Source organism: Micropterus salmoides, unplaced genomic scaffold, assembly GCF_014851395.1.
Source record: "Micropterus salmoides isolate LMB-PRFRI ecotype aquatic unplaced genomic scaffold, ASM1485139v1 Ms_hic_scaffold_22, whole genome shotgun sequence".
Taxonomy (NCBI): Eukaryota; Metazoa; Chordata; class Actinopteri; order Centrarchiformes; family Centrarchidae; genus Micropterus; species Micropterus salmoides.
In genome coordinates this window covers 13,008,850-13,022,254 of record NW_024041373.1, presented here as the reverse complement: position 1 = coordinate 13,022,254, position 13,405 = coordinate 13,008,850, and the positions used below count along the sequence as shown (strand labels likewise).

The window sequence follows — 13,405 nt, the reverse complement described above, 5'->3', positions numbered from 1 at the left end:
CTGTCTGGCACAATATGGTATCCAGGTCATCATATTCTATACCAGGCTGCTAATCACATGCACCCCAAAATGGTTCCAAGTAGAGGAAATGGGCCTGCTCTACTACCCAGAGACTTAAACTTCTGCTTTGACACCATACAGACCTGAGACACCATTCTCCAGGACCCCAAACTCTGCATGAACCTAAGATTTATCATGATAACTGGATTAACAAACCACTCTTAGTTAAGAAAGGCACAGAACAATCACACACACAACAAACCACTTCTTCCTGTTCCACAGCTTTGTGTGAAAAGATAACGTTCACCAGAGCGGATCATAAAACTCTGAAGGCATCTCTCTGAGACTGAAAAGTCCTCCTCTCTACACTGTTTTAAATTCTCTCTAATCAATGTGTAAACTGAATAACAACTGAATGTAATCTTGTATTGTTCTGTAATGTTAAATTATTGCATTATAACATATGCCTCATTTCCTTTATTAAGGATTAATTCAATTATCTTTGACGCCAAGAGTAGTCAGGGATGTCAAGTGTGACATTTATGATAAAACGTTCCTCCTCGTTCTCCTACTATTTTTAAAGTTAAGGGTTTAACAATGTTTTACTTGAACCTGTTTAATTAAGCTTTTCTTATTATCTTGTTTTATCATAAGGAAGTACGTTTGATAGCATAACTATATGTAGAGCAGTTATAGTTAAAGAATATTTTAATTAATGAAATACCTTTCATTATTTACATTTTTGTATTGTTTTGACTGCCATGGTATAATCAGTGTGTTTGACTATTGTAAATTTTGTCACGTGCGCGTACTGTAGACATTTAAAACCAAAATTTGTAAGTGTAAATAAGACTTAATAAGAATTTAACCAGAGTGGGCAGAACATGACCCCCCACGTCTCAGGTCACACTCCATTGACAGATCCCTTTAAAACCATGAATTTGTCTTTCTCCCACAGTTGTTTTCCTTTCAGTGATGTTTGTTGCTGTTGTTCGGCTGATTGTCTCTTGTCTTTTTTTCTCCCCATACCCCCCCTCCCCATTTTCCTGCAGGTATCTTTCAGCAACTAGTGTTTTTTCTGTCGTTTCCTGTCATCAACCCCCACCCCTGTTCTCTTACAGGTGCTGTGCTTTCTCAGTGTTGTCTGTTTGTGTGATGTTTGTGATGTTTGTAATAATAATCTTTATTTGTAGAGCACAAGTTACAAAGTGCTTTAACAAGTGTAAAGACAATAATACCCAAAAGACAATAATGCAAAAACAATACAAGATAAAAGCATGAAAACATTGAAAAGACTAAAATACATGTTTAAGATAAATATAAAATTAGTAAAATAGAATAAAATAAAAGGGATAAAATAAAGTCAAATAAGAAGGGACTTAAAAGAGTTCACTGACTCAGGCGACCTGATTTCCTCGGGCAGGCTGTTCCAGAGCCTCGGGGCCCTGACAGCAAATGCTCTGTCCCCTTTAGTTTTCAGTCGAGACTCTGGAACAGACAACAGACCTCTGCCCGAGGATCTCAAGGTACGTGTTGGTGTGTATGGGACTAAAAGTTCAGAAATATAACAAGGCGAGAGGCCATGAAGACCTTTAAAAGTGATCAATAGAATTTTAAAGTCAATTCTAAAACATACTGGGAGCCAGTGTAGTGAAGCTAAAATAGGAGTAATGTGGTCATATTTCTTTGTTCTGGTTAAAAGCCTGGCAGCTGAGTTCTGGACAGTCTGGAGTCGATCAATAGATTTTTGGGTTAAACAGGTTAAAAGGCTGTTGCAATAATCCAGGCGTGATGAGATGAAGGCGTGTAAAATGGTCTCGGTGTCCTTAAAAGTTAAGACAGATCGAATTTTTGCTATATTTCTAAGTTGATAAAAACATGATTGAACAAGCTTTGTGGTGTGCTGCTTGAAATTTAAATTACTATCAAACCAAACACCAAGGTTCTTTGCCACAGGCTTAATGTGATTTACTAGCCATCTGCTGGGACCCAATGACCAGGATTTCTGTTTTGTCTGAGTTCAGCTGGAGGAAATTATTTGACATCCATTTTTTAACTTCACAAAGGCAGTTGTTAAGTGAACTCAGCATTCCAGGGTCTGTGAATCTGATGGGCAAGTATATTTGTGTGTCATCAGCATAAATATGAAAAGAAATGCCATGTTTATGGATAATATGTCCAAGGGGAAGCAGATACAAGGAAAACAAAATGGGTCCTAAGACCGACCCCTGAGGCACACCATATTTAACTGGACAGAACGAAGAGACAGTTGTTTACAGACACGCAAAACTTCCTATTTGACAGGTAGGATGAAAGCCATTCTAGGGCAGTACCAGAGATCCCCACCCAGTGCCTCAGTCTGTCTAACATGATGTTATGATCATTGAAGGTACCAATGCCTCCTGAAAACTGTGAGAGAAACAGCTGCGCAGAAAAAAACTTTAATCCGCTGGCCAGTGACCTGAGGTGCCTCAGAGCCAATCCAACTGTCACAACAGAAACCCTGCAACACAGCCTTTTGGTGGTTCATCTCCAGTGGGACCATGTAAACGTGGGACCAAAAGACAGACGTGGGACCTGTATCGAATCTCTGAGGAAACAGCAAAAGTAAGGCAAGGCACTCGTCTGTGGTCAGATAAGTTGATGTCGAAATGAGCCTTTAAATCATAGACGTTAAATCCAAATCTCCTTTAATTAGCAGATAACTTGGCGTCTATCTGTTTCCAGTTATCTTTGAAAGCCACTCTTTTCACTTTAGCCAGTTAACAGTCAATTCAGCCCTGTTCTTTATCTCTGTTCAAGCTGCCATTTGTTGTAGGCATTGCTGTTCATATTTATATAATTTTATTTATTTATATTTACCGTAGTTTAGGAATAAATATATATCTATCTTCTCAATTGGTCATTGTGTGTGCTACTTTCCTCCAGAGTCTGAATTTCTGATTTATGAAATCACACCTAAGAAATGAGATTGATTAATAAAGTAATTAAAAAATGTATTATTTATTTCCCGAAGTTTCTCAGTTCGTTCCCAAAAGCTGAGCGGTACCCCCTTTTTGAACGAGTGTTTATGATTATAATATTTCCAAGTATTAATATTCATAATTTCATTTACAAAGTGTAGGTACACTACACATCCACAACTCATGGGAGAGCGCGGCTGATCAATGCCTGTGATATGTCCACCGTGTCTCCTAGCGCCCTCTGAACTGTCCTAGTGGCTAAAAAGTCCAATGTGGAAGATCTGCCCATGTGGTGGTACAGTGTTAGAACATCTGACATGGCTCCAGAGTGGTGGCTACAAACCATTGCAAAGTGCGAATAGATCTACCTGGTCCTGCATTCCATACTCAGAGCATGATCTGCAACATCTTGCAGCAGCATTAAATATGCCATTGTGCGAGAAGGCTTAGGGTGCCGAAATAGGTCTACTTTGAGCCTCTACATAGTGTAATCAATTACTGATTATTGGATGACATGGTGCCCACATTGGCATATTTGATGTCAATAGGTGTTTCAAAATTAAAATATTAAAAAAGGAATAGGATGTTTGTGGAAACTGTGTAAATTGATTTTAAGAAGAAATGTCTTACCCATTGTTATTACCATGCTTGTCAATGGCATACTGTGCTCTGTTGCTTTAATAATCTCCAATAAAGACAATAAAACAGAAATTGTTATATATTCTAAGATCACTGGTACTCTCTCTCAGAATATACTTGTTATTTTGTTTTATTTACAACTCCCTTTGTATTTGACTATGAAAAGCAACCACATCATGATATGGCTACCTGGGCCTTACAGCAGGAATGGTGTTACATGGGTCATCAAGCGTGCCTCATTTGTGCCGTATTTTATATAGTCCTTTGAATTACAGCTGAACACTTCCATTTCCATTTTCATCAGAGCTCTGAATATTTCTCCTCACGCTCTCAGTATGTCTTTGAAGTGCCTTTTTGTAAATTCCGTGTGCTTTTTTTCAGGAGTCATTTCCTCCTGGCCACTCTGCTGTAAAGCCTAGATTTGTGAAGTGCTGCCCTGACTGTTGTTTTTCCAAGAAGATCTCACAGCCAACGAGCTCATTAGATCTGTCAGAGTGGTCTTTGGGTTTTGACCAAGGTCCTTCTTGAAGGTTTGCTTGGTTTGTTAGGACAAGTGTGTCGAGGACAAGACTGGCTGGATGAATGTTTTTTCACATTTATTAATGATGAAGACTTTTGTGCGCCTGTGAAATCCCACTGCTAGAATTGTATCTGCTTAGAATTCCTTAGACTTCATGGTACAGTCTCTACTCCAACGTCATGCACAGTCAATAGTGGATCTCTAATAATGACAGCTTGTGTTTTGCTGTAAATCCTATTCAGAAAATTACCATTGTCATTGCCAAAATGGGGCATAAACAAGCTGTGTCAACAACTAAACATCATAAAAAAGCTGGTCATTTAAGAATATTTAGTTTGATTGATTGTTCTGGGAAAAACCGGTGCTATATCCTAAATCTACTTTTTACCACTGTGTCTGTGTCCAACTGAATCTTTTTTCAATTAAAATATGGATAACCAAAATGGCCAGTTTACATTTTTATGTATTTATACAATATATAAATATTTTCTTTATTTTTACAATAAAATATAATCTACAAATGATTATGTGTATATATATATAAATTACATACATTCATTTGACTTAAGACATGAATTAAATTGAATATAATAAATATATGCCATTATGAAAACTAGACCCATGTTATGGCTACAAACAGTGATCATTAATTAAATCCAGTCTTGGCTTTTCACAAACTTCTCCTGTCTTGTACAATAAAAAAATGAGTCCTGAATCACTTTCACTGTCACTGGCATCATCATCCATTACCTCAAATCACCCATGAGCATTTTTTGCCATTGATATGCAACGATAATGCCGTGCAGTGACGCCTGCTTTATCCTCTGAATGATGGAAGTTGTCACTTGTGTGGCAGAAGCACCTATCAGCTTACATCTTACTAATTACTCAAGTGTTCTTTATTTAACCACAAGTAGCAAATGAAGATGTACTAATTTTGTTGAGACGTGTGAAGTGAAGTTCAGACAGGTGAAAATAATAGTATATGAAGTTAATTAACTTTGCTTTTTGTCCCCATTCCCTCAGTGGTCATTACCTTTAAATGGAGCCACACATTGGCAGAAGTAATTACCAGGCTGGTCAATGCAAGTAGCTCCATTCTTGCAGGGAGATGAAGCACACTCATCAATGTCAATTTCACAGTTTGTACCTTTGACAGAAAAGAACACAGATTAATAAATATGTTATATCAAAGGGTCATTGGCATGAACGTTTGGTAGTCAATTATTTAAATCACAAAACAAATCTCTGTAGTTGCTGTAAGTTAAATCAGAAGAGAGGCTGAGTTTCTCTGTCTCATGGACGGCAGCTTTCACAATTGTCCATACTAGACTCTCGAACAACCACAAACTTTTATCTGGGTATTAACATATATTGGATGTATTAGATAAACAACATAATCCTTAAATAATTGGGTTAGGGATTTTTTTTGCAAATTATTATTTTTTGAGCGATTGTGATCCTAATACAATACATACAGATGAAGGGAAAGCTGATCAGGTACTGCTATACCACCTGAGAGGGTTCCCTATGGCGTGGCAGCAGGGTATGAAACAGTAAAGAACATCCTCACAGCAAGAACTCTATTTCAGATATTATTTTTGAACATTTAAAAAAGTGTTCTTAAACACATTATTCAGGGAGGGATTTTTATTTTAAAAGGAAATAAACCAGCTCATTTGTGATCATGAAATTCAGCACTGCAACCAGTTGTAATGCTCATTTCATTCATTTTTATGAGGGGAAATACATTATCTTGGTTTTAATCTGGAGTCATTATTTATCTCTGTACTTTCAAATAATGTGTGTAAAGTATTAACCTACTCTGCAGTTTCTCTACTATTAAGAGGAGCTGCTGATAGCTGACTTCACAAAATATACTTGTTTTAACTGCAATGCATAATTCATGAATGAAGTTGCGATTGTCTGAATGTGTTGTTTTAATTTGTGGCCTAAAAAAACACAAGCAAAGCAAACATTTTCCAAATGTAGGTCAGTGTATTTAAACCCTCGTCACATAAAACAAATTACACGTGTTCAATGGCATACTGTAGGTAGTGGTGAGATTGCAGTGTGGTCCTTAGTCATCTGACATTAGGCTAGTACAACTACTACCACTAATTTGTTAATATAAGCATGCTAACACTCAAAGTGTGACCCTTGTGAATATTATACCTGCATCACCGTGTTACCATTGTGAGCATTCTTATGTTAGCATTTAGCTCAAAGCACTGCTGTGCAGCCTCAAAGATCCGCAAGCATGATTGTACACCTTGTTAAAATCATGTTTATATGTTTAAATGGATTGAGCAGCGTGTGAACACAACCTGTATAATATACTGTTGTCCAATACAAGACCCATGCAATACCTCTGTTAGCCTTACACTGTAATGGTTAATATTTGATAAACCTCAGAGAAGTGGTGGTTTTGTATTGGAATACAACACAAGAAATAGGTACTAAATATTTCCATAGGCCTGTATTCTGTATATGGAAATATGTAATATGTAAAGGATGTCATCCACATTCACATCACATTGTAAGCTTCATGTGCACTGTACATTTTGTTCATGTGAAAATATAGAAAGATACTCCTCACCTGAATACATAAAGTGCATTCACTAACCTGTGAAGCCAGGCATACAGACACATCCATAGCCATGAACAAGGTCAACACATGTGGCACTGTGCAGGCATGGTGAGGATATGCACTCATCTACGTTGACTTCACAGTAGTTCCCTGTAAAGACATGACATTTACAGTTAACAGTCAGTGGTCACAAATGTCTAAAAAAGTGCCATACCGCAGCTTTGATTTATAACAATTTATGACTCCGTTTTCTACTTTCCCTCAATTTGACTTAAAGCCTCTTCATGTAGAATTTGAAATTTGATGATTGGTGACACCTTGAATCCCTTGGTTTCAGTATTTTAAGACGGTTGTCACAAAAATTAAGTGAGCCAGATATTTCATGTGCGCATTTTGCAACACATGGAATAAACAAATTTTTACTGTTATGCTATCAAAATTAATTTGACACTGACATTTAGTTTTGAATATTAAACAAACAGGGGACTTATATCCAGATGTCAAAGTTTTAACAGCTGGACAAATTCACAAGATTTTCATCTCCTTCCGTCTAAACAGCATACACAACAGTATGTAGCAGATTTGTATTTATTTCTGTTGTATGTGACACAACGAATAGTTCATGTAGAAATATAGATAATTATATTGGTGTTTCCCTCCTAATTTGTTTTGTCTGAAAATACAAAGCCGATCAGCTGCACACCAACAAAGCCTCAAGAGGATTTTGTTTGCATCACTGTTTCACACATTTAGAGTCTCTGTAAGCTTTGGAGGAGGCTGTTATATAGTGTGAAATGCCAAAGTGAGAAGATGTCTTTGAATTACAGCAACATGTACTACAATGTAGTGTTTGTGCTGCTCTTGTAACACTTTAAAGGAGTTTGTTTTAGAACCTAATCGCCATGCGGCCTGGGGGTTAGCGTGAGTAAAGTGTTGACACACTGAGGTTGTCTTACAGATGTTGTCAATACTGATGCTCAGTGTAGCCAAAAACATTTCATTTCTCTGAAAGACTCTGGGGACATCCAAAGAGTCCGATAAATCCACTTATTACTGAGAGAAGTGCAGCTTCAGCAAACCCATTACAGCAGGATTGCTCACTTATGTACTGTATGTATACACATCATTATCTGTGTGTAACAGCTGACTCGCATAAAGGAACAGTATAACTTTTCATAATTGCAAAATTCCAACATTAAAGTGCGGTGCTGCCTCCCTCTACTTCTTATTATTAGATTATTAATTTGAACAATTAGCAACAACAATCAATCAACACTCAATACTCATCGAGTACTGGCTTAAACCTCCCTGGAGGATAAACCTTTTCGATATTTGGCAGGTCATTGACTTTGTACCAAATGGCAACCCCCAATGGCTGAAAAATTAAGCCAATGTGGAAGTGCCAAAACCTGCAGTTCCTTGATTGGCCACTGGCTCAAAAAGCAAAAATTAAGTAAAAAGTAAAAATGCCCAACTTTACAGCAGAAATAACCATGTTTACAGCCTGGTACAAAACAGTTGTGATCTTTACAGATACAGGTAGCAGGGCTTTTTGAGTGCTAGTTTTGTAAATGAAAGGATGAGCTTAGGTGCAAGACTCAAACATGTTTTCCCACCAATACCAAGTAAACTATCACTGTAAGTATTTATGATTTTAACTCCAGTATTTAAAGTAGTTGCACACATTTTGTGCAACTTAAGATACCTGCAAGATTGAGCACATCACCTGCCTATGAGCTGAGACAGCTGTTTTCCTCTTTACATAAAAGTATTTCCCTGATAGGATTTCTGTGGCTCCTCTGTAACTGTACTTCAATAAAAGATTTGCATTATTGAGAGGCATCAAGGTTGACTGGAATGTAATAAAAACTGATGCCAGTAAATGTATTGTAGAAATGGAAAGGTACACTACTCTCTTGCTGTCAATCTGCACATTTTTAGGATTTATGGTATAGTACCACCCGTAGATTTCAAGAGAAGTTGAACAGGTGCTATGACTATAAAACTATAAGTAAAGTGAGTGAAACTGCTCAGATCTAGCCTCAAGCATGAAAATGTTTATGCACTTTCATATCACTTCCACAGTTCAGCTTAGTTTCAAATCAAACTGACTGTTTAATGACTATATGAGTAGGTTTTAATCTAACTTGCAAATATATGGGGATTCAAGTTAAAGGTTCAACATCATCACCATGTATAATAAGCACACTGGTATGAAGAGTCGTAGTGAAGTTGCCTCCCCACTCATCATTCATCACATAGACGTTTCAGTAGTGTAAACATACAGTTTACACTGCTCAGTACTACAGTACAACAACATATAGTTGTGGTAAGAAGTGTATAAAATACCTGTGATTCCAAGAGGACAGTGGCAGCTGAAGGAGTTGAGCTCATCAGTGCAGGAGCCTCCATTTCGACAAGGCTGGCTGAGACATTCATTCACTTCAATCTCGCAGCTATTTCCTAAGAAAGTATGAAAAACCTGTGTTTCTGTGTATAAAATGTGACTTTGACTCACAAAGAATAGCGTTAGGATAGCTTTCACTTACCAATAAACCCAGGTGCACAAAAGCAATTGTAGCCATTGAGAGCATCTTTACAAATACTCAGGACTCCACACGGCTTTTCTTCACAATCATCAGTGTTTATCTCACAAAACTGGCCTGTTAACCCTGGGGAGACAGAGGATAAGATGTTCTATAGGATTTCTCAATTTCAGAGGACAATTCAAAGTTATGTCTGTAGTGAGATAGTCTAATAAAGTTCTCTACTAATGATCATATTAATTAGGCATTAGGTTAGGCATTAATAATTACCGTATTTTTCGGACTATAAGGCGCACTTAAAAGCCTTTATTTTTTTCAAAAAACGACAGTGCGCCTTATAATCCGGAGCGCCCTATATATGGACTAGTTGTGCTTAACGACCGCGAAGCGATTTTGTGTGGTACACGGCGCTCGTAGTCATGAGCGTCGCGGAGTAATACATACAGTAGGCCTACTGTGCTTCACCATAATATTACAGTGTGACCCCAAAATGGCACCTGTCAAGAGACATGCTTACAACGCAGACTTTAAACTCAAGGCTATCACTCACGCAGTAGAACGCGGGAATAGAGCAGCAGCGAGAGAATTCAACATTAATGAATCAATGGTACGGAAGTGGAGGAAGCAAGAAGATGACCTGCGGCAAGTAAAGAAGACCACACAGAGTTTCCGCGGGAACAACGCGAGATGGCCACAGTTAGAGGACAAAATTGAACAGTGGGTTATTGAACAGAGAGCAGCAGGTAGAAGCGTGTCTACAGTCTTGATTCGAATGAAGGCAACAGCGTTAGCACGGGACATTAATATCAATGACTTTCGAGGCGGGCCTTCTTGGTTGTTCGTCTCTATGTGCTCTGTGATGAACTGGTGACTTGTTCACGGTGTACCTGCACCTGTTTTTTAATAAAGTTTGACTGACTTATCTGACTGTTTTGTTTTGCTTAATGCGCCTTATAATGCGCCCTATAGTGCGGAAAATACGGTATGAGTAAAGAGCAAAATAACAACTTTGAGTTGGTTCTCTTCCCGTCTTTCCTTCTAATGCAAAAGTAAAATGTACAAACGTACAACAAATATATACAACTTCAGAATTATAATTGAACATTTGGAGAAACATACAGGAACCAGGCTTTTGAACAATTTGTTAAGTATAAATTAAATAACAGCTGATTCATAAATTGTACAGTAAATAATTTAATGACTAAAGCACTTAAATTTCCCCTGTAGAGTTTTTGAAAACTAATATGGTCGCCTAATATGAAGGTGACACGAGCTTTCTACTGATATTTTCTCACTATATATCACTGTTCAACAGTCGGTAGCTGTAATGTGTGCAGCAACGTGACAATCTACCCACAAAGGCAGTGAAGAAGACTGCTAGCAAACATGGATTTAAACAATGCAGGTTTTAAAATGTTAAAAACCATGGTTTTGTTAACATTTTATGAGGAAGGAAACGTGTCCAATGTGTTTGCTAGGCTTCACCGAGACAAACAATGAATTTGTGGGAGAAATACTGAATGTAGAACATAAGAAAATGTATGACAAAGTAGCTTTAATTGTAACAAGACATTTATGTCTGTCTTTGGTAAAATTATAGATGCGTGTAATGCTTAGACTAATGCGTGGTTACTTAATTTGGAGGCCTGTAATTATTGGTCATTTCCTCTGTTCTTTTCAACTGATCCATTGCTTTGCCTTTTCCAGTTGTGATGACACAAGCTGAGAAGTGAGCAGTTATTGATTACTTTTTATATAGTTACATGAATTACCTGTTACTAGTAATTACCTGTTGATCATTGCAATGAAACAGTAACTAATGTAATTTCCTTCCTATCTAATGACTTCCTATCATTTGATTGTAAGTGATTCCTTTGATAAAATACTTACAGAAGACTTTTGGATCATAAGTGGGAAAACAGGCATTCCGAGCATCATCGCTGCTTTGAAGTCAGCTCACAACCTGATGAACTGAGACCTGACGTACATATTTCATAAGGCTGTTACGTGTTGTTGCTTAAGGCCATGGAGATTAGACTCCCACAGAGAAGGAAGCTGAACAAGTGAAAGCATCAAACTGTCATGTACATGATTCGATCAAGGAATTGCCTCCATTTAAAACGAGCCCATCTGGATGGTGAACCTACCTGGTAAACAATCACACTTAAACCCTCTTGATAGATCCACACACACTGAACCATGTTGACACAGACCATCAACACAGTGGTTTATAGGTGTTTTGCAGTGTGGTCCAGTGTACCCATGTTGACACACACATCTAGAAGTATTTGCCAGCTCTTCACAGAAGAGGGTCCCCTTGGGGTCGCACGGATTTGACACACATTGGTTCACAGATGACGAGCAGTCATTGCCATGGTATCCTGTAAGAGGTGGGATCAAAGAAGTCACTGATGTAGTGTGCCGAGTACAGTATACTGCCTTCCCACGTCTGGCACACATCATGGATTGTGATTTCACGTAATGCTGTCATTGCCAGTGTTTTTCCTCCCTGTTGATTTCCATATTTTATCCAGCCAGAGACTAAAGCACTAAAACCAAGGAGGGATTTCAGTGACAATACACAACCAACAGAACCCACCAATTGTAAATAATTTGTGGATTTGTACAGCTTTCTAATGGTATTCACTAAGAGATAAAAAGCTGTTTCAGTGATACCACAATAATTAACAACACTAATATGTTTTCACATGCATTAAGGGATAAATTTAAAATGGAGGGATTGATGTAGAATCAAGCAAGAAGAGCACATGACAAAGAGAGTTTATAATGATTCACTAGGTTATTTTTACTGAGCACACTTGTGTACATGTCTAGATGGAGTTTCTGTAGTAATGACTAAAAGATTCAGAAATGGCTGCTGTCAACAAATTTACTACCGCTTAAATGTGCTTGTTTAATACCTGGAGGGCAAATACATTGGATTTCCCCAGTTAAGCTGTGGGAGCAGGTTCCTCCATTTTGGCAGAACTCAACATCTGACGCACATGCAGAGACAGATGTGGAGCAATTCTTCCCTGAAAGGTAAATAAAGATTGTTGAATGAGCACAATAAAGATGAACACAAAAACTAGAACGATCACATTGACAACATAATGACACGTCTCACACAAATGAGTTTAACCGCAGAGGGTGACAACCATAAACGTGATAAAATAGGGTGGTGTGAGGTATGTATGTGCTCGATAATGGAGCCAGTAAGGGTGGTATTACAGTGTATCTGCCAGACCTTTGCACTTTTCAGTCTATTTCTTCCAACAGCCAAAAGCACACCTAATTGATTTAGTCTACAGTTTTTCTGCCTGCTTATGGCGCCACAGTACAAAAACTACTGTTTAGTACTGCTCAACAAACATGGAGGTGATGGATACCATGAAGTTTCCATTCGTTCAACACAGAATGTTAAACTGGAGACAAAATAAACATGTACTTGTAATGTACAGCTTAGCATTTTGTCAACATGAATCAGTATTACTGTATATGTTCCTGTGTTGGCTTTACTAAAAGACATACATCCCCCTTTTTTCTTACCAATAAATTATCTTTGGATAAATACGTTGTCTATATTCAGTTACTTCAGGGGGAGAAAGATATCATCATACTCAATCAGCTGAAGTCATTCTGAAATTAGTGAATGAGCTCTCACATTAGACAATGGGACTACTTTGATGGTTATCACTGCTGAGAGATCCGCACTATTTCATTAAAGCCTAAACCATGAAAATGATGACACAGATAACTCACCAGCAAAGCCCGAAGGACAGATGCACTTATAGTCTGCAACCAGGTCAATACATGTGGAATTATTGGCGCAGTATCCATGGACACATTCATCATAGTTGATTTCACAGTTCAACCCGCCAAACCCTGGTATAAAGAGAGAGAGAGAGAGAAAACAATCTCATCAGAGATGGCGTGAGAATGTCAGTAAACACCAGACTTGGAAAGATACTAATTAGTGTAAAATTGTACCCAAAAGCAATTCACTGCTGTCATGAAATTTTTACATGACTTTTCACTGCAAGCTCATTTCAACAGTAAAGTACATACCACGGTGAGTAGACTGCACCACAGTCTACATGATTAGTATTTTATTTTTGCCTGGCAAGTTGTATCTGCACATTTGATA

At 37.9% G+C, this 13,405-nt stretch overlaps 1 protein-coding gene across 1 annotated transcript in view; it reads right to left on the bottom strand.

Annotated features, from left to right (window-relative positions):
* The window catches only part of eys (eyes shut homolog), a 175,965-nt gene that overhangs the window by 117,643 nt on the left and 44,917 nt on the right, over positions 1-13,405 (bottom strand). Inside the window, exons 15-21 of the mRNA XM_038737244.1 lie at positions 13,021-13,143; positions 12,180-12,293; positions 11,406-11,639; positions 9,262-9,384; positions 9,062-9,175; positions 6,749-6,862; positions 5,159-5,272 (exon numbers count right to left, since the gene is read on the bottom strand). Coding sequence (XP_038593172.1) covers positions 5,159-5,272; positions 6,749-6,862; positions 9,062-9,175; positions 9,262-9,384; positions 11,406-11,639; positions 12,180-12,293; positions 13,021-13,143 — 936 coding nt within the window. The remainder of the gene's footprint in view (positions 1-5,158; positions 5,273-6,748; positions 6,863-9,061; positions 9,176-9,261; positions 9,385-11,405; positions 11,640-12,179; positions 12,294-13,020; positions 13,144-13,405) is intronic.